Source organism: Caloenas nicobarica, chromosome Z (assembly GCF_036013445.1).
Source record: "Caloenas nicobarica isolate bCalNic1 chromosome Z, bCalNic1.hap1, whole genome shotgun sequence".
In the NCBI taxonomy this organism is placed as follows: Eukaryota; Metazoa; Chordata; class Aves; order Columbiformes; family Columbidae; genus Caloenas; species Caloenas nicobarica.
In genome coordinates, this window is record NC_088284.1 from 46751996 (window position 1) to 46773874 (window position 21879).

The 21879-nt window shown below is 38.9% G+C and overlaps 1 protein-coding gene across 2 annotated transcripts in view; it reads left to right on the plus strand.

Moving 5' to 3' along the window:
• MEGF10 (multiple EGF like domains 10) overlaps positions 1 to 21879 on the plus strand; it is a 106140-nt gene that overhangs the window by 14691 nt on the left and 69570 nt on the right. For both annotated transcript variants that reach the window (XM_065656035.1, XM_065656036.1), the window contains 3 exons: positions 11205 to 11336; positions 14179 to 14280; positions 15625 to 15725. In XM_065656035.1, coding sequence (XP_065512107.1) covers positions 11221 to 11336; positions 14179 to 14280; positions 15625 to 15725 — 319 coding nt within the window. In that variant the 5' untranslated portion in view covers positions 11205 to 11220. The remainder of the gene's footprint in view (positions 1 to 11204; positions 11337 to 14178; positions 14281 to 15624; positions 15726 to 21879) is intronic.

Here is a 21879-nt window from a genome sequence, read left to right on the forward strand (position 1 = left end):
TAGGGTGCCTTGTTGCTGAACGTGCTTTGTCAGACAATGCTATGAATAGACCATTTTTGTAGTGACAGATATGAGCTCGTACTACTGCTGTCCTTTGACAACCCATGCTGCAAAGAGGTACAGGTTTAAAGAAGGCAACATGTGTCCTGAAGGGTAACATTTTGGGGGACTTAGGGCCTTGTGCTTAAGTTAATAAAAATATGGTCTTGATTCTTCTGGGTTCAAATTACTCTGCCTTCAGTCGGAATTAGCAGCAGACATTTAGGAAGGTTTCAGATAACCTGTAACCAAAGTAAATTAACATATATTAATAAGAGAAATTATCTTGAAAAAAGATATTGTGACCGAAAAGTCTTCTTTTGATTGTTAGAGCTTCTGAGGCATTTGCCTTCATTAGTTTCTTTTGATGATGTACCAGGCACTCTTTTTAAAGGAGAATTTGATTCATCATTCAAAGAAATTAATTTAAGAATGTAATGATTGAAATGTCTTAAAAATTATGGTAAGAGAAAACTGAAACTCATATAAATCAGAACTGGAAACTTTGATATGAAATTACTCTTTTAGTATCAAAGTGGTTTTATGCATAAAATACAAAGTTGTTTACATCATCATTTTTGGAAAGAACATGTTTTTTTACTGCCCATTACAAATGTTGGTAGCTGGTTTATTTCTTAGAGTTATTATTTATTCACCAAAGCACAGTGTCTTGTCTTATAGATTCAGGTATTCATCCAGGAGGGTATTGAACCTGTCTGTGTACATTTACCTGCATTTATATATATGCAACAATGTGCAGGTGCTTGCGTGTGCATACACACACGCACACACACACACAAACATACGAAATAGAGAAAACCTGCAGACACTGTTCGCAGCTGGCAAGCTGCATTTCTCCCTAGGAATATTGTTTGTTCTCTGCTGACCGATAGAGAGTCTAAACATTAAAATTATATAACTGGAATCATGGTTTTAAGTTTATAATATTTTTTTTAAAATAATGTAATGTTGAGTTTAGGTGTCTTAAATGTTCAGCTGCTCCTTAACCTGTTGTACATATTGTGTCTGTAGATATTCCAGGCCACAGATGGGAAAATGAGAGCACATTGTCACTCTGTAATGTCAAAGAGCAGTGCAAATCAAACAAGCTAGTAAGTAAAGGTCAGGGAGAAGGCTCACAGATGTAAGCATTGTTTCCATAACCGCACATGCTTACAATTGTTATGGAAGGTATACAGGTAGAATAAAACTTAAGTCTTGCCCCAGTTCTTCTTGGGCAGTAGCAATGATATACAGCCGTCACCAGTATAAATGGACATGGTATGATCACTTGATGGCATCTCGTGAGGGCCTTCAGCAGTATTAAATTAACCATGGTGGAGAGAGATAGAGAAGTGAAAAATGAAAAGAGTAGGTGGGAAAATGGGTCTGGTCTCATACATATTGGTCTGTAGAGCTCTTTCCATTTATTCCAGCTAGTAGTGGCACCAAAAATATGCACTGAAGGGATCTCCCAATGCTATTGAGCCAGTTTACTGGGAAAATCACAGTCTTACATGTTGCTCACTCTGTAGGATGGTGTCATCGGGTTGCATTGTAGTCTCACTGAAAGTTGTTCAGGGCAGAATTCCTCTCAACTTTACTGGGAATAGGATTTGTCCCTTTAATTGTGGTTTTATTTAAAAAGTAGAATTAACCAGTCTCTTTTAGTTTTGCATTATGATCTTCCATTTTCCCCCTTGAAGAAAGAATGCGGGAGTACTACATCCATTCTAACCTTTGCAAATGCCAAAATAAAAGATGGAAGAAGTGAATGAATGAAGTGTCAGAGGAAACACTTCTAGGTTCCTCATTCTTCTGCCAGAAAGTTTTGGATTTACTTTCCTGGGGGTGGAGTGGGGTGATGGTATGGGGATGTGGGAGGCTTGTGCAATGAATCGTAGATGCTTTGAACTAGATTTCTATAGGTGAAAAAGAAAATATCAGAAGTAATGCATTGGTTTGTCAAGATGCTGTTAAAATGAGATTGCATCAGAGTCAATTAACTTTTTTTTGGTCTTGTTTTAAAGTAGATAATTTGAAAATTGAAGTCTGTAACAAAGTACTGTGATAAGGATTTGCAGAAGTGAAATACTCAGTCTTAATCATTAAAAGAGGAGCTAACTGGAATGACTATTTTCTGTAGAGTGTTATATGCAAAATGACATTTTCTTGGATGATGTACAAAGATAAATATACTGAAGCAGTGTTACCAACAAATTTGTTCACAAATTATTAAAACTCTTTAGCAACTAGAAGATATAAACAAATGAGGGCATTCATATGTCTGATTTTTATAATGAAAGGGTCCAGTGAAAGACTGTGACATGAGTGGGGAGCTGTAGACTGAAGAATTTTGCCAGTGATAACGGAAGATGTGTCTGGGAAGGGGGAGAATGTAATGTATGATGGAAATGTATGCGGAAAAAGGGAATGTGCATGTAATTGGAGAAGGAAAGAAACAGAGGCAGTCTTTAAAGAGAGCTGAAAAAAGAAGCAGAAGACTTTTAAAGGAAGGCGAGCACATTTGAAATGGATCCTGAATTGCATGGGAAGCTAAAGGAATTGTCTGAATCCTGTGATCCTATTCTTTTATAGGCTGGCAATAAACTGGAAGTGACACAGTGTCTGGAAGACTGGTACTTGAGATAATAGGAAAAGAGGGGTCACAAAAGCTACAGGCAAGACAGAGTAAAGCCATGAATGAGAATTTCCACACCAGTGGAAACAGGGCATTGGTGTATTTAGGCAACCACAGGATTGTCCCAGGCAACTTGTCAACAACCACAAAGTTTTCACAGTTGCATCCATGAATACAGTATCCTTTCTTGAGATTCCTGTTAGAAAAAAATGAAATACCAGATGTCTGGCGGTGCTATCTGCTTAAAGGACTATGCTAAAAAATTTGGTACAGATTCTTACCGCGTTATTCTGTAATAAACAGAGCTTTCATACATGCCACTAACGTCTAACTTGAGAAGTAAGTTTCCTTAAACACATGCATCCAGCTATTTTTACTCTTAGCATTCTAGCCTTCACCTGTACTATTAAAACAGCCTGGGGATTAATATACAGACTGGTGGTCCAGTAAGCAACACATTATTTGATTAAAAAAAAAAATGAGGCAGAGAGGGGAAAGTAAGTCTGTGTGGATGTGATTTTTGTATCAAGCCCTGTACTGTACAGCCTCTCTTAAAACATGAGTTGCTGTTAACTGACTGGTAACTGTCAACAGCCACGCTGGTAAAGATGCCCAGGGCTGATAGATGCCATCTGTGTATGGACTGAAGGCTGCTGGTCCCTGCATCAGTAGCCTCATCCCAGCCAGGTAATGTCACCAGCCATCCCCTGGCTCCCGCTGCCTCTGCATCCCGCTGCTGTGGCTTCCCTGGGGGCAGCTGGCCAGCCCCAGGGCAATCTGCAGCTGTGGAAAGGGGCTGGAAGGGGAGGAGGAAGACCTTGAAGGTCTGGCTAGAGGGTGCAGGAAACAAACAGCTGCAATAACTTGCCCGTGAGCGGCAGTCAGCTGGGAAATAGTGAACTCTAAAGATCTACAGACGCTTAAGAGAAAGAGATAGTGGTTGAGGGTGGCCTTTCAAAAACCGGACTCCTGCGTGCCCTTTCTTATGCATGGAGGGGGAACTACTCTTGGTCTTCAGTTGTCCCCTGGTGACAAGCTGCATGTTGCCATTAACTGAAAATATGACCCTGATACAACACTACCATCAACAGTACAGACACAGCTTGTGAAGATTTTCAGTGGTCTGCGTTTACAAAATTTGTTTATTATAAATTATTTTTAGAAACAATTCCCTTTTGTTTGGCCTTCCTCATCTCACATACAGCTTCTCTGTCCATTGCTTACTCTTGTTTCATTGTTTGGTTTGGGATGAATGAACATCATGCATCCTGAGGAATTTTCCTTTTTTTATTTTTGGTGTGAGAGCCTGAAGTTAAAGCAATAAACGTTTGCCCACTAACACCCAGAACAGAAATAGATAATAAGTGTACTTACCTGACATCGTTTTCTATGGTTCACTTAAAGTGTCTTGTGTAAAAGAAGTGCATCAGGGTTTATGTTCTAGCTGCCATTTCATCTTCTGAAAGTGTGCTTTTCAGATACTTTGATTTGAATTCTAGACAGCTTTAACTGTATTTGGTATCTTTTCATCTGGGTGGAAAATAACCAGACAGCACACTTAGCCAAAAGATTTTTGTTAACAATTCACCCTCTCGACTTCCTGTGTGAATAATCTTTAAACATACAAAACCATGTAACCTTAATGATCACAGGTTTGCATGTTCAAGACCTATACTTGTTATTTGCTTGAAAAAAAAATCTTTTCATGTGAACAGTGCTCTGATTTAGTGGACAATGGCAGCTACAGTGAAGTGACCCCATGCTTGTGATGTTTGGCAGCATGCCTCAGAGGAATAATAATGAGTCCATCTGCAAAGGATCTGGCATGCTGGCATTTGTCTTTACCATGCCTCCTTGCCTCATGCAAACTTGACTTCCACTGAACTTCCTTTCCCTCTCCTTTTAAGACTGATTTGAGGGAGAAGAGGACTGATAAATGGATATATCATCCTTGCCAGCTTAGTGGCTATGGAAGCTCCTAGTGTACGGTGAGAGTGTTGCATGGCACTAAGTGAAGTTGGTGGGCCAAAAAGAGTCTTGCTTTTCAAGAGGCCAGAAAATCTTAGGGAAACTCTCATCTCATCTTTTACAGTAAGAACAGATCTTGTAAAAGAGACTGCTGAGTGACTTGCAGGGAAATACAGAATCCTCGAGGATCCGCTTTATGCTGGTGATGGAATAGCACTGTGCTTTTGGGTGTGTACTGCAGTGCGATGCTGGGGCATAGAGTCCTATGGAGGGGCCAGCTATCTGGGACCATGCCGTAGTGCTGGTGGTATAGACCAAGATGTTGGCTGAGAGTTAAAGATTTTTGTTTTCTCCAGTGTTTCTAATAACCTTATTTCATTCTGGAAATGGAACTGTCCTTCTAATTGCGGTGCAAGAGATTGTTTGACACTTGTAAAACAATGTGTGACAGCTCCCAGCCTCTCCAGCCTTCTGCCTGAACGTTTTCATGTTTAAGTATTTGGTGCCTACTCCAAAATACAGTTTAACATGTGCTTTCTGCTGTTTAAGATCAGATTATGTGTTATTACATTTATATTTAGAAGGAATAGTACAGATATGCAGCCTTTAAAATTATAACATTACATAAAGGATCGTGATGCCATAGCTTTTGAAACAGATATTTCCGTGACTTATAGTCAAATAAAGCCAGATATTCTCCAGACTTGTGGTTTATCAGTGGATTCTCTGGAACTTGACAATTCAAGATTTCTTTGCTTCTGTTAACTTGAGTTTGAATGACCAATGGCTTTGGAAGTTATTGGGCACGAGACCAGAACACATACACAAACATTGTGATTACTTAAACCTCATTTTCCTACAAACCTCTGATAATTAAAGAGGCAGAAAAATAAAAATGATATAATCTATGAACTGAAGAAAAATGGAAATTCATTAAAGATTTGTTTTTCTTAATAATATGGCATGTGAAAAAAGTAGCAGTATATCTGTCCCCATAAAGGAAACTTGTTCCAGCACACTCAGCCTCTGATGTGGTTATTCTTCAGGTACTGGTCTAAATTAATTTTTTTCCATTTCATGTGCTTAGTCCATCTTAAACACCTTTGGTGTCTGTTTCATTTTGGATCTTAGATACTCACTAAAATTTGAGATTTTGTCCACAGTAAAACTGTTTTTGAGTGACTTAAGGGTACGCTCTTTTCCATGTAAGACCTGCTAGTGTTTGACAAGGGAAACCTGTGATGTGGCTGCGTTGGTTTGTAAGCCTAATCTTGTTTTAATTGGCCTAAATGGCTGCTACTCCCAGAGGGACCTCAGAAGTGAAAAAGCTTGCAGAAGAATAAACATGTGAAGGGGAAAACTGGAGGCGTTGTTACTTTTGTGTACTAGGGTATGAAATATGGAAGTGAATACTGTATTTTGAGGGAGGACTTGGGGATTGGGTTAGTATGGTTTATGGCTAGTCATATATTCAGCAAATTCATCCAGCAAGGTCTGGTTGTCAGTCAGTGTGTGGCTAAGGCAATACCTGTCAGTTAGCACACATTTGGATGAGCAGTGAGGTTTAAAGGTAAAGAAGCATGAGCTAAGAGGGTCAGATTTGATTAAACTGCATCAAGAAGGACCCTCGTAATCTCTGGTCATGGGAGATGCGAAAGGTTCGTTCAGTTTAGGGCACTATCAGGTTATCATTTAGCAAACTGTCATATTAGTTGTCCAGATCCCACACATTTTCTGTCAAGCAGAGTCTCAGCCTTGCCAGATGGGTTGCATGTCGGTCTCTTCTGAGCTCCCCTAGCTGGTGGTGATGCCTTTGGAGTGACATATTTTGAGGATTCAAGAAGAGGCCGATCACTTTATTTACACTTGCTGTGATTGTACTTCTGCAGCCAGCCTTGGGTCTGTGTGATAATGCTCCTATAAAGGTTAATTTGTATTTGGTTTATGAGTGAGGTTTGGTGTGACACAGCATCAAACCGATTTACTGATTTCCAAAGGAAAAATGCCTTCTGCGCTTCACCCATTAATTCTCTAATGTAATCAATACAAGCAATGAGCTTTTTTCACGGAAGTTAACACGGGACTAATCATCATTGACAAGATTAGGTCAGGTTCAAATTGTGCTTTGCCTGTCATCAGTAGTGTGAGAGATTATTTTATAAACAAATTGCGCCCCTCGTAGAGGAGCTGAACCTCAGGAGTGAGGAGAGTATGATGTTATGGAAAACAATACATAGGAAATGAAGGACCAAACAATTCTTCACCAGAAAATCTTTAGAAAAAGTCTTTATCTTGTCTGGAGCTGTGATTTCCAGTTGTGGGTAGCAGTCACCAAGACTGTTACGGGGTGCTGGCTTTGTCATGCTCTGGGGAGTGTGGAGGCGGAGGCACCAGCCAGGGCACCCACAGTAACGACTCTCTGGTTTACAGTTCAGTCTGCAAGTTTAACTGTGATGGGCAGAATGAAGATTTTTTAAAATAGCATTTGCTGTACATGGCAGGTTAATGCAATGTAAGTGTAATTAAGAACAGCCCATGGGATTGCAGCCCAGAGAACAGTTTGATATCATTGCAGAAAGGCAGAAGTGAGCGTTGTAAAACCTTATGGATACCATGACAGAGTACGAAAAGCTCTTACTATTCTGAAGTTCATCTTCTATCTAAGTGGCATGTTCCTGCTGCATTTTTTATGTTACAGTGGTAAAAATGCTTTTGCAACAGCAATGAGAAAGCTGCATCAGCATTTCCCTTGGTCTTGGGTCCATTATGTCACGTTAGCGACTGTGTTGTACTGTTCTCTATTGCTCATGCAGTTCTAATCCTGCTTAATTCACCAGCAGCACTTGATTTTGCTGACCAAAAAGGACTTGTTTGCAGCCTTAAGCAACCTTTATTTCTTTTACATTTTGCTTTGTTTTAGCTTCCTCTGCTCCCCCAGTTCCACTCGTGTTTATTTACCTTTAGCTACAACAAATCTGAGGGAGAGCTCAGTGTCCTGAGCTTTGCTTGTGACTCTGCTCTGGGTGGGGGGAGAGATTAACTTTTAATAGTGTCTGAATTTTCACTACCTAGAGAAGAAACATTTATTTGCCTCTTTTAGTTTTCTGTTCTTTCTCTGGTTTTGATCCTGAACTCTATAGGAAAAGACTCCAAACCAAAGCAAAACATGTGCAAAGCCATCAACACAGTGGTGGCAGCGAAAGTGTCTACAAATCTCAGGTGATGGGTAGTAACAGTTAACTATCTGTGTCCATATGGTGCGCATACAGGCTTTTTCATCTGCTTACTACTGAGAAGAATGTAGTTCATGTAGTTGCTCACATTAAAATGTGTTTGAGGGGAGTACCTGTAATTTATGGGAATATATTTTTGGGATACCTGTACACCTGCTACACCATTTAAAAATAACCTGTTAGTAATTATGCCTTGGGATGATCAGATTAATTTTTTAATATGACTATTTTTGCTGACTATTAATATATTCCTTTGATATAATAAATGTATAATGAGCTAAATTTCCTTAATTAGATTACAGAAACTTAGAGGAGTGTTCTACAGTTGCTTCATGCAGCTGCACTACTTTCCTGTTAATGTTTTGAAACCATGGGCTTGTATTAATGTCCAGGGAAGCAGACAAGTCTCTGAACTGAACAGACCTCATATTGCAGAGCACCTGCCCTAAAGATCCTGCCCAAATGAGGGTCAACATGCGGCTTTGTAAACCAAAGTTTTTGCCTCAAATAGTATAAAAATGCTAAGAGGCAATAAGATTTTAGTGTTCTGTTGAGACATATATGTTCTGCTGTGTACTTCAGTGGAAGAAAGACCTGGCAGTAGAACGCTGTGAGCTAGGTTAAATTTTCTGTGTGGTCAGTCGGGTTGTGAAGTCAGAGACTTCACCTGCGCTGAGAGCATCGTACATGTTGGTTAACAATAAAAATGATTGAAAATGTATTTTGCTAACTCCCATAGGAAATCTGAAAAATATCTTCTGCCCGCCCGCCCTGCATATATGCAAACATGTTGCTGATAGTGTAGAGTATTCTGGGAACAACCATTCTTTTTCATGGAGGTCAGTAGTGCTACTTACAGTAGAAAGCTTGATGCCTGGTAGCAAATTTCCTTTTTATGGCTCAGGAACATAAATTATACAATATGCTGTAGGATGTCAGAGGAGCTTTCTGTCTTAGCATGAGTTATTTACTCTCCGATACATCTATTAATCACTAATTTGCATAGAGAAGGTCTTCGCCAAAATGGGCATTTTCAGTACTTAAACCAGCGGTACTATGTATATGTAGATAGTGAAGATACTGATGTATTATTGAGTGAGATAATTTAAGCAATATATAATAAGAAAAATTAATCTCTGGTCAGCGTATCTCAGTGCAAGCTGTAGACAGCAAGGGTTAAATTAGTCATCTACATTTTTTATTGCTAATATAAACACCTTAGCAATGCTAATCAGTTGTACTGATTTTCTGTTTTGATTTTCCTTAATAATTAAGCAAAAGATCTGGAATGCAATCAAGTTTTACACTAGGGGGTTCATGCAAATGATTTTTTTTTAATTTTAAAATTTGTTAAATGTATCCAAAAGGAAAGTTACTGAAGTTGAGAATAAAAGGAAAAAAAAGAAATAAAGTTTACAGTCTGAATAGTCAAAGTGGCTATTTTCAGTGAGGGAAATAGCCACTTCGTTGACATTATTACCTGAAAATACAGATGCTTTTACGGCTCTTTAAACAACTGTACACTGAATACTCTGCTGTGCAGTGTGCATGCAGAGTAGCAGTTACAGACCATGAAATGTCTTTTAGCAGCCCTGATTCTTCAAGAGGGATTTAACAAAATGAGATCATCTCTGTATCCTCAGATATCTCAAATATAATAGTTTCTTTTTGAGAGCTTTTTAATGTTGACTTCTAAAGAAGGTGTTGTAGAGTAAGACTATTTCATCTCTATTTTTCTCTCATGGCCCAGTGAACTTTTGTTCTCTTATAATAAAATTATTGGTGTGGTTTGCTTTATTCTGTTCCATAATGTTTAGAGTAAAGAAAATTATATTTCTTATTAATTTACTTCATTAAAATTATTTGCATTATTTCAAACCAAACATATTTATTAGAAATTCTTATTCTATGGATTAGACTCAATGATTTTATTTTTATTTGGTGATCTCTGTAGCCACATAGTCTTAAAATTTGTGCGTAAATGAGGATATAAGGTCAAATGTTCACTGAAATGGAAATACAGTAGTTTAAATCTTTACAAATTACCTACTACCAACATTCATTCTGGTATTTGTGGATTAACAGCAGGTTGAATTAAAAGTATCTTAGTATGCAAATTAATTTGCCTGAAAACTAAGACCTAGCCAAAGTTTTAGGACACTCTTTTAGATTTTTATGTTATTACAGTAACTTTTTTGTGAACAGAATTTTTACTCTCTTTGGGAACTGTATGACTGGCAGAGGAGGGGATATTTTTGCAAACTACATTAGGAATTCAACTATAAAGAGCAGTAACAATGCAGGATAACATGTGAGGCTGTCAACAATGCAAAGCAAAGTCATTTAAACCCTTCCCCTGATTAATTAATTTGTTCACATAAGAACTCTAGGTTAGCTAGTAAAAGCCATTTTTTGCAGGTCCTGAGCTCACATTGGATCTTCCAACAGTGTTGTCTAACATCTTGAAGAACTAATAAGGAGTATTCATGCATATATATAATTTCATTAGTGTATTTGCACTAAAAAATAAGCAACACAACCGCCTAAGTCCTGCAGAATGTCTTTATAATGCTTTTCGTTCCTCTGGCTTGCATCTCTCCACGTGACGCTGTTGCCTAGGCCCTGTAAGAAGGCAGTTTATGGAGACACCCTGGTCGAGGCAGTGACCAAGTGTCGGGGTGCAGCATTTCACAGGCAGACCTTGGGCATCACCCCCCTTGCTGGCCTGTGCCTTGGGTGCTTAAGCATCTTTAGGAAAAGTCATGTAGTGAAAGCAGCGTGTAGTTTTGGGGAAGAGCCTTTTATGAAAGATGCTGCTTGAGGTGAGGTGGCATCTGGGGTTTTTTAAGAGGTCGCCATAGGCTGCAGGAATTGGGGGTGCTGCTGGCAATGAATAGGGTAGCACAACATCCCCCTGTGCCTGAGTGATGTGCAGGGTTTCTGGCATTGTGTCATCAGCTGAACCTTTCTGCTCCTGTGGTCTTCAGCTAATGCCAGCCTTGAGATTGAAGCACCAAGTGATGGTGTGGACAAAACATCACTGAACAGACTAAGCCTGGCTGCCTGCAATTTGATGGGACAGTGAGACCTCTAAAATGTAGATTGTTCACCACCCGACTGCCCTGCCACTTGTGTAAAACTGTTCCATTTGGGTTCTTTTTTCAAATTAGGCATGATATTGCTGCTGCTAGGCAAGCAGTGTATGTTTCTTGAAGTATCTGTTGCTTTATATCACATATATTGATTAGATATGGGTCAATAGTTTTAACTCCTTTATCATTTCTATAATACGGTTTATCTGTTATAAATACTTTTTCTTACAGCCACCTTTTAGGAAAGATGGTTCTTCATTTGAAATCCTTTTTTGGCTTCCCTGCCATACTCCTGTACCATTGGATGGGGACAACTTTATCTTTGAATCTGGAAGATCCCAATGTGTGTAGCCACTGGGAAAGGTAATATTTTTGTCTGTAAAAGCACATGACATGAATTCTGATTGTAATAATTTAGTTTTGTTTTACATGGTGTTTTAAAAATTATTTAAAACTTTTAGTTGAGTAATGAACTGGGAAAAAAAATCTCATTACTGCATGGGCAAGGTAAGTTCATGGATAAGTAAAAGATTATTTCACACTGGGCTGAAATGCAGTCATCTTTGCAGTAGGGATTAGGATGCAAAAAACATTGCAGTGACACTAGCAATGCCACACAGCCGTCTGCATGCCAGAAGTGAATAAAAAAAGCTTTTTTTCAATTTAAGTGAGAAGAAGCTTTTACTTATGCAAAATATAATCAACCATATTGGAGTTTGGCCAAATTTGATTATGCTGATTCTTTCCTGTTCAACATTCACAGAATCTGAATTAAGGTTTGTTGTTTAATTCTTTTTATGAGGTTCAGAAATTTGTAGCATACAGAAAGAAATTCGTCGATTTAATTTGTTTGTTCATTCACTCAGTTTCATGGTAACTGCAAGGAAAACACCACAATGGGTAGGAGAAGTTGAGCCACAAGTGTTTGCTTCTTTTCTTGTGTAAAGGTTATAGGAGTGAAACCAAGCCTTATGGTCTCATTAGTATTACCCGCATGACTGATCAGCTAGCCCTTGAGACAGTCTGTTTTTTTGAGGACATCAGTATATCCTGCACTTAAGGTAAACTGTGGTTTATGTTTAATCACTGGATGTGCTACTATGCCACTATACACTTATTTCCCCGTGTTACAGCTGAATCTTTATAAAGAAAATTGAAGCTTGTATTAACTTTTTGATAAAGTCTCTCTATGAAAAAACCAAACCAAACCAAACCAACACAACACTACACTTAAGGGCTTTCCCTAGGAATTTATCTGAGCTTCATGTGAAGCATTTGGAGTCTCTGTGCCTACTATTGTGTACAATTTGACTTATACAACGTTGTGTATATCAAGTAGTTACTCTACTAAATACCTGTTTATAGTATTCAGGCACATATCTGCAATGTTACTGGATATTGCTCTACATTTTTTATGTTTTGTTTACTGTTTTTATAGATTAAAGTGGTTTCGAAGGGAGCCTTGATCTAGGAAAGCAAAATGGGAAAAAGCCCCAAATATAACTATTTACATTGTGTAATGTATTTTAAAACAAACTAATCAAAGTCTGCAGCAAGAAAAATATATCTAGAAAGCATGCCCATTGTGTTGCATGAGCTTTTTTCCTTCTTCTGCTGAGTCTTAGAAATGGGGAGGAACGCTAAGTAAACTTACCGAAACATTCATGCTATTGCTCAGAGCAGGCAACAAAGGTATCCAAGTATGAAAGAGTAAATCCCTGCATACAAGCCCTTTACTGCTGCTGCCACTGGCAGTGCTATATGCTCTAAATAAATGTACTCCAACCAGTAATAAAGCAGTCCTTGCAAATGAACCGCGACCACAGCAAGAAGAGGTAGAACGTACCCTGCCTTGAACAGAAAGCGCAGAGCCCCAGGTGAGTGGCAGTACCCCACCAGCGTTTTGTCAACTAGGTCAGACAGCTGGATGGATTAGGGTTGCTTGCCTTCACATGGACGTGGAGAAAAACAGGGAGTTAGTTCTAGGCAGTTTGAGTAAGTGGGTCTGGATGTGTTTTCCTTCAGTATAGGTGATGACAGTAGGAAGAGGAGATTGCGGCCGTTGCCCTGCAACAGGCACTAAGAGGTCAAACAGGGTGTGAGTGAAAGTGAGTGAAAGCCGAACGGGCTACACACTGAGTAAGTGTTTTGGCTGGTCCTGGGAATTAGTCCTACTGCAGGAACTTGCCATGCATTCCTGTATTTTCCAGCCCTGTTGCGCAATCAGGAACTGACTGCCAGCACAAACAGCCCGCCGAATTGTTTTGTAGGGTGATTCAATATTTTTCCCTTTTGCAACAGGGCTCTGTTCCTCTTGCCCTGCTGACAGCTCTGGAGGCTCTGGACTTCAGAGCATAGATTTATTTCTAGGATTTATTCTTCAGAGCGTAGATTTATTTCCGCTTATAATTTGGCAGAAAGTAGTAGCAGGACTTAAGCACAGTATTTCTGAAAAAAAAAAAGGGTTTTCTCTTAGCCAGTAAACAAAATAAGGTATTGACTTTAATATTTTATAGTTTATGGTTGCTGAATAGGCTGATGGCATAATAGTTGTATCGTTTTTCAGTAATCATTGGTTAGGTGTATTTCAGTGCTAACACTCAATATCTAAATACACTGGCAGATCTTTCAGCTACCAAACAAAATGTTTTGCTGTGGATACAGCTACAGTTTTTAAAAGATATTTGTCTGAAAATCCAGTGAGATATTTCTATTTTGTATGATAATAGAAGAAACCTCATTTCTGGCTTTCAGCTAGTTTTCCAGCTATCTGATGATGTTGGTAAAAGTTTATTGCCACAGGAGAACACATACAACACATTACTTCAATTTACTGCTCATTTGAGACACAGGTGGTTTTTTTGTTTGGTTGGTTTGTTTGTTTTAAATTTAGGCTTACATTACTTTTCTTGAAATGTCTAGTAGTACTGTTTCATCAAATGTTTTACACAGGAGAGACATGACAGCTTTCCACGTAACTATTTTTCTTTTGTTGGTGGAAGAAAAATATTTCAATTTATATCTTCTGTTTTATAAAGTTAGCTGGTTAATGTTTTACCTAAACTCGAATCTTCTGTGAGTTTTTGTTCCACACGAGTATTTTGTTATATTTATTCCTTTCTATATCAAGGCTCTGTAAAAGACTCAATTAATTCAGACTGTACTATAAAGGACTTGCTTGATAATCTGCTTTGTCTCTCCCCAGTTACTCAGTTACAGTGCAAGAGTCATATCCGCATCCTTTTGATCAAATCTACTACACCAGTTGTACTGACATCCTAAACTGGTTCAAGTGCACACGACACAGGTGATGTATAACTGCTAATATTGTCAAACTGCTTACGTTGTTGATATTTGTAAAGATTTTATGTATATACTGACTAACTATAGTCTGTCTAACTGTTAGGGTCTGTGTCAACTGGAAAATGCTTGTCCAAGCGATGTCACATATGTTTTATCAGCAGGTTGAGTTGTATCATCCCATGAAGTGATAACATAAAACAAACGGGTTAGGAAAAAGCATGCAATACACAAAATTAAATTCCCCAGACCCTGTGAGGTGTACTGGTTCAGAAATGTCGTGAGAGACCCCTTGTTGCTTGCAACCTTAAGTTCCAAGGAAAAGTGTATGCCACTTGAAAAGGAAAGGATTTGTTAAAGGAAACTCCTTGTGCTTGCAGAAAGTAAGGAGAGGTTGAATGATTAAAAACTGGTGACAGCTGTAAAAAGCATTTTCCTTAGAGGAATATGCCCATAAGTTTGAACCATCAGAAGCCGGAAAGGCTCCCTGGGGCACAGCAGCTGGAGGAGACAGATCAGTATGGAGAGTATGGTAAAAGCAGATACTGAGTTCAAAGAGAGATTGCACTTTGTTTACCTGTGACACCATTTATATACAAGCTGTTTTTTGCTGAGAGTTCAGACTGTCTCAGGCATTTTGAGGATGTGTTTACTGCTTGGTGGACAATGTGGTCAGCAGCCAGGAGAGCTGAGGGAAGAGATTTACGGACATGGTGAGGAGCAGAGCGGGGGAAGCAGTGGGTGAGCCCGCTTCTGATAAACCCTACTTGCTCGCATCAGAAGCTGTATTAACGGCAGTTCTTGACGTGCTTATGTGCCGATTTCTCCGTGTGCTGCTCACCACCACCCTGCAGGGCTGTGCTCAGCGAGACGCATCCATCCTGGTGGCGAGAGGCGTGCAGCACTGCTGGCTGCCCGGGAGGTCCGAGCTCTCCCGTGAGCCCTCACATCTCTTGCCTTATCCAGAAATTCTCTTCCCACAATATCTCTGCCCCGAGAAAACTGACTCAGCCTTGGGAGAATGATCCCCAGAAGGCTTTCGCTTGGAAACTGACAGCTGTAATTATCCAGCAAGCTGATTTGTATTGCCAGCCTTTAGTCTCCATAGGGGATGGTAATGGCAAAGGCAGCGATGCTCTGGTTTGCATATTAGTTAAGTAGCCAACATCCTTAACTTTTTTTCCAGTGGGGCATCACTAGGACTCTTGAACTCATCAACAGATAAATCAAGGTCTCTTTGAGCTTTTTTGTCTCAATGATACCGGAATGTTTTTTAAAATTTGTAAGAATGTTTATTGTTTTGTTTCTGAAACATAAATTATGTGTAACAACTATTCATTGTTTTCCTTAGGATCAGTTACCGTACTGCCTACAGACATGGTGAAAAGACAATGTACAGACGTAAATCCCAGTGCTGCCCTGGATTTTATGAAAGCAGGGAAATGTGTGTCCGTAAGTTTAGTTTCTTTTTGCTTTGAAATTCCATACATTTATCACAATACCAGTTTGACACCCGTTTGATGGGTGACTTGTGGAAGCTCAGTTGTGGGGGCTCAGCTATTCGTCAGTGGTGCATGTGCAGCTCTCATTGAAGCCAGTTGGTGTTGTGCATATGCAAATAACAGGGTAATTGGATCTCAGATGTCTAAGTAACCAGCCTCGATGCGATTCTAACTAATGATCATACGGAAAATGCACAGCACAAGTGTCAGTGCATTTTCCAACACAGTAAATTAATATGAGGTTCAAAATCAGACGGGAAATATAAGGTATTTCTCCTTAGTGTGGGGCCTGGTTGATCCCCATGCTTAGGTTCTCTTGCAGATGCAGAAATCTGTAGCAACTAATTGAAGGCAGCAGCAACACCTTTTTGTGTGGCACATGCCCCTGTGTCCACATCTTCCTAAGTCTAAAGGGGGAAGAGCTGTGTCCAGAGCCTGATGGTGGCCTTGGCTCAGCTCTCATTCTGACTTGTATGGCCTTGTACAGACCTAGGAAGGTCTAATTCTTAACATGGTATTCATTCAAGAGCATAGTAGAAGGCAGAATGAAAATAGATCTGGTGTTAATGCAGAGACCTGGAAGTGTATGTTTAGTAGTTTAACACGGGGTTGTTCAAAGTCATGCGACAGGTTGGGTAGCTAGATGGCTTGTGGTGGCAGGACTGACAATAGGGAACTTTTGATAGGTAAGCAATTGTGAAGGACAGCATATCCTTGGAGATGGGCAAATGTGTAGGCATAAAAATGAAATTAATTCAATTGTATTTCAAGTTATTTGTCCCTGTGAATGCACATGCACAGCATGGACTGCAATGGTAAGTTTTCCAGAAGGCAGGGAACTAAATCTCTTCATCTTTTAATCTCCTTGAAAAACTGGGCTCATCAGGGGCAATCTTATGTCTGTCACGTCATTTGTGATGTCGACCTGTGCCTACACTTTTATTAATTTAGGAGACAGAAGGGGCATGTATTATAGTGGAAAATAGCTATGTCTAGAAAAACCTTAATGAGCAACGTCAGAGGGACTGAGGCGGTATAGTTGATTTTTTTTCTGGAAATGCAGGACCCTGTAAGAGCAGACTGGTGAGAGGCTGGAGCATCTGGATGGCATGTGGGCTGTGGGCTTGCTGCCCAGTTTCTGAACAGGCAACCAATCGGCAAACCTTGCCAAGAGAAAAAAGTGAAAAGCCCAGCTTATTGGGAAGGCCGCAGCGTGTAAGCTGTTTTGGTGACTGCTTTGGCTCCTCTCGTGTGAAGCTCTGCGCCATGTCCCCCAGTCAAACCCCGGCTGGGCTGGGCTGTGCGGGGAGCCCACCGGCACGCTCCCACCACCCCAGAGTGGGACCTGGACCGAGGTGCCCGCGAAAGGCTGGCTCTGCGACAGCACACCTTCAGCCTAACTCTCGCAGGCATGCTGCTTTATCTGGTGTTTTTTTTTTTTTTTTTTTTCTCAGCTGAGAATGAGAAAAATTGAGGTACTTTCATTGCTTTATTGTTTGCCTTATGGCTATAATAATAGTGGTGAAGCATAGCACTCAAGCTATGGAGAAGCTTGTCCAGGAAACGTTCTGTGAAATAACAAATAGCAAGAGATGTGTCATCGCCACTGGATTTTGCAACCTAGTTTAGGAGGCGGCAGTGCAGTGGATGAGTCTTTGGTCTTTGCCAGTAAATGAGAGTCTGAAAATCAATATCAGGACATACGTCAAATTTATTTATTCAAGACAAATGCAAAATACTTTCTTAAGTTGTGCCTTTCTGCTTGTTGTGAGGTGCATACTGGAAGTGACTGACAGGATTTATTTGTATCCCTGGAAAATTATACCCTGTGAATGTCACAACACATCACACTATCCTCATTTATATTTTTGTTTTACAGCACTTCCTGGAATTCGAAAATGCAGCAGTAGGATATTTGATTTGAAGTGTTGTCTACACATGAAAAAGCAAAGTCAAATTGTTATGTTTAAAAACCAATTTTTTTTTTTTTAAATGGATCTGAGATCAGATTGGCATTTTTTTAACCTTTTTGTTTTTCACATGTATGTATTAGACTTATGAGAATCATTTTCTAGCTACATTTTGTTATTATACAGCTTATATGAATAATATTTAATTTTTTGATTAAGTAGTATACTTTTTGAAGTATATAACAGTTTGATCATGTAAGAAGTGTGATGATGAGTCTGTTATGTGACTACAGCTTTTACATAGCTATAGTGTATGTTGCGAGTTCATTCTATATTTGCATATTAGTACTCAGAAACTAGTAAATTCAGGTCACACTGTATGTACTAATTTTTTACTTTTTTTACACATAAAAATGCCAAATGCTGATATTCAGGACATATCTGCTCTGACTTTTGAAGTGATTTTGGAGTGCCTTAGACTTCAAATTATGTAAAAATAAACATCGCTCAGTGGAGGTAACTTTGCATTTATCTGATTCTGTGATGGTGCACCCTGGAAGACATTGAGACACCTTCAGTCCTCATGAGCTTCAGTTGGAGCTGAGGATTCAGGGAAAAGGAGGAGCCCAGCAGTTAATAGAAGGGGGCAAATATTTAATGCTTTCTATTTTTTCAACCAGCTTTCTTCGTAGTGAACTTGTACATACTTGTGTAGATGATGCCTGCATACACTGTAATAATACTAGTCATACAGTTTAATTTGGAAAACAAGTGGGATGCTGTCAGCTGAGATCAAATGGTAAGAGATAGTGATAGGGGGAGGACTCTTCTCCTTTGTCATCACAGCAGAAATATCACTGGCAGAAAGCCAGCACAAAATCTTTTTTTGCAAGAAAATGGCAACCATATTGAAAAACACACATGCACCTCCCCCGTTTTTTATACACGAAGATAGAAGAGAATCAAAGCAATTTGAAGTGTCGCGGATATCTCCTTTTATACTGTTGCTGCTCCATAATGGGCACAGCATTTCCACTAGGGGAGTTTGATTTTCCATGTGGATTATTTTTTACTTAGTGGAGGATGTAGGGTGCTTCTAAAAGGCTAAAATGTTTGTGGTGCTCTTGATGTTTTGTTGTTTGTTTGTTCCTTTGTTTGACTTCTTGATTTAGAAAGCTCAATTAAAATAATCTACTGGTAGATGATTTTGGTATGGCTCAAAACTTCAGTGCATACAATGATGAATCGAAATTTTGTGACTTCCTTACTAAACTAACAATTAGGAATCTACAGCATGAATACTCACCTGTCGCTGTTTCCCTAGAGGTAGTACTCACTAGTGGCAGTGCCACTGTAAAGAGAATTATTTGTCACTGCATGAAGAATTGCAGGAATGTGCCAGCCTTGCATTGCTAAAGTCTGTAAATGTTGTATTCTCAAAGGAAAAGAATGACCAACAACCAGAGAAAAGCCCTGGCTGAAATATAAGTGTGTGTTGTTTTTTTTTTTTTTTACATCTTTTGAAGTCTAGTGTCAACAGATGAATTTGAATTCATCTTAAGCTGCAGGATTACTGTGGAATTGCAACTCTTGCATATTTGTTCCTGAAAACTTCCAGTAGGTGAAACTTGTGTGATGTTTTCACTTTTTGATAAAAATTCCTTTTGTGTTTTGTCTTTGGATTCTGTATATATATATATATATATACATGGAAAATACGCAAACAGGTCTTTTTATCACTCATATGGAAATTTTTATTTGTTTTTTCTTCTCTAAATTAAAAATAACTGTTGTACTGTAAACTGTCCAAACTCTGCTACAGAATTTTAGCATCCTCTTCTTTTGAGTAATGCCATTGATAAGAAGACAGTCACACTAAAAGTAGGTATCTGTTAAGAGCTTTATGGAAAAGACCACCTCACTACAACCATCATAAGTTTAAAAAAAGAAGTCTTTTGAGCAACTCAGATAGCTATCTTTCCAATGTTTCTGAGTTTGTTGAAATGATGCTGCATTTACATCTCTATTAGTAAACAACCAAGTGGCATCAGAAGTCAGGCTCCATCTGCAGACCTTGGAAGCTTTTCAGGGAGCCTCTTGGGGCAGTTTAAATGATGTTAAGAAATGTTATAATAGGCACTTTTTTAATGTAATGTCTGGCCAGTAAAGATAGAGTATCTTGCAGATTGAGTTTATTATGACAAGCAGTGCTCAGTCACGCTGAATAGAAAAATTCTCCTGTGTTTTATTAGTTGTGCTATTTTGGTTTGTCTTCAGGTGGGTAAAAAAATTACATTTTAATTTTTATTCCAATATTATATGGGGTCAGTACTTGGACTGTTTTGTAAGCATGAAGATATCTGTTAGTACTTCTAGTATTAGCCTGGTTTGTGCACCCTTCATATAACTGCTTTTTATAAAGGATATGAATAACGTGCAAATTTCTGACTGAGGTCTTCACTATTGCCAGGATCTCTGCGGAAGAGTGGGCTGACTGTAGGTCAGGTGATTATTTTTGCTCTTAAAAATTACAGTGCATGTAATTAATGTTTAGATCTGACAGTGTAGCACATTTCTGAGAACATGAAAGGTGAATTATGCCTGTTGAATTTCCTTTAGACATGAAATAGAAAATGAACCCTCTATCTTAATGTATAACTGGATATCGCTCACTTTAATAGCAACTCGTCATCAAGCATAAGAAAAAAGGATTAATCAAAGGATATGTTCTAGCATACAGTATGGAAGTGAAATATTTATTTGAAAAAAACACATTTATAATGTAGTTTAAAAGATATGTGAATTTTATTTTGCATGGTAAGTGCTGAGGGACCTTATTTTATTTAATTTTGAGGAAACTGAAGTTAAATCTTGTGGAATATGTAGAAGAGGTTTTTTTTCTGTTTCCTGTCTCAAATGGTTTGTGCTTTAAAATTTAATTCACAAAGAATTTTACCAGCTAAAGAAGTGCGTTTTTCTTTTTTTTTTCCTTCCCCCACTTCTTTTCCTTCTTTTTTGTTTGTTTGTTTTAGTGGATATGTTTCCTCAATTTGCTCTTTTCGAAGACTAAGTATCTAAATCAGGATAGAGTGGTATTAGCAGAAATACTAAACATGAAGCACAGTTAGGCATGTAGTATGACTTTTTTGGTTGAATGTAATCTGAAATAAATAATATAGACATCTATTTACAGTCCAAAAGCAGGCCCATTTCACATATTATTCCCATGTTCCTAATATGAATTATCTGTAAAGTTGATAGGAATTTTATTTAACAGATTTCATGTATGAAATCTCATGAAATCAGGTATTCTTTCAGGTATCTGTTAATTCGATGATGTGACTAAATTATTTAAAAGGTGGAAGTCTAATTGCAGAACCGTAGTTGATTCTCCTGATCATTTACTTACGTGCATAATTACAGGCAAATTATTTCAAGCTTTGTCTATGTTAATTGATTTATGTCTGGCTTTTCAGAATGAAAAAGCAACAGATCCTAAAATGCATGCATAAACTTTCACTGAAGACAAAAAAAAAATCTTTTTAAAAATTTTATTACTGGAAATTCTTCTGTGTCTTCTTTTGACACAAGATAATGCAATGCACAGCTGTCTAAATGTCATCTATGGTGACTTAGAATGAAAGAACAGAGAACAGTTTCATACAGCGTCATTCAGAAATTTCAAGTCTTATGATGTTCCACTCTTCATATACGCCCTAGAAGTAGAAGTCGTATGGGGCACAGGAGTTACTCCACACGGCTGTAGTGACACTTTAAGTAGGCGTGCCAGTGGAGGAGCAATCTGTGTTGAGCTGCAAGGGGTATGCTGGAGCCCATCAGCATCTAAGTAGGTGTTTGAATTGCAATCTCTTAAGCGGGAGCACTGTCTCCCCCTCCTTGTTGGTATCAGTGTGACACATGTCATCAGCATTAGAAAGTGGCAGCTTGACCTAAAATGTATTATACCTTTTATGCCTCTAGCATGACTGGTTTAATCCTTCTGCTATGAGCTCTCCTCCCGAAGCTGTGGTGCTGAGGCGTGTGAGCGCGTCAGCCAAGCCCCTGCCTCACATCACTTTCAGCTTGCTGTAATAGTGGTGTCGATGGCCCAGGTGGGTTACATGTCTTTACACGTTGATTCACTTTGCTGAGCTTCCTCAGCAGGGCATGTTCATTCAGCTGGTTATTGAAGTA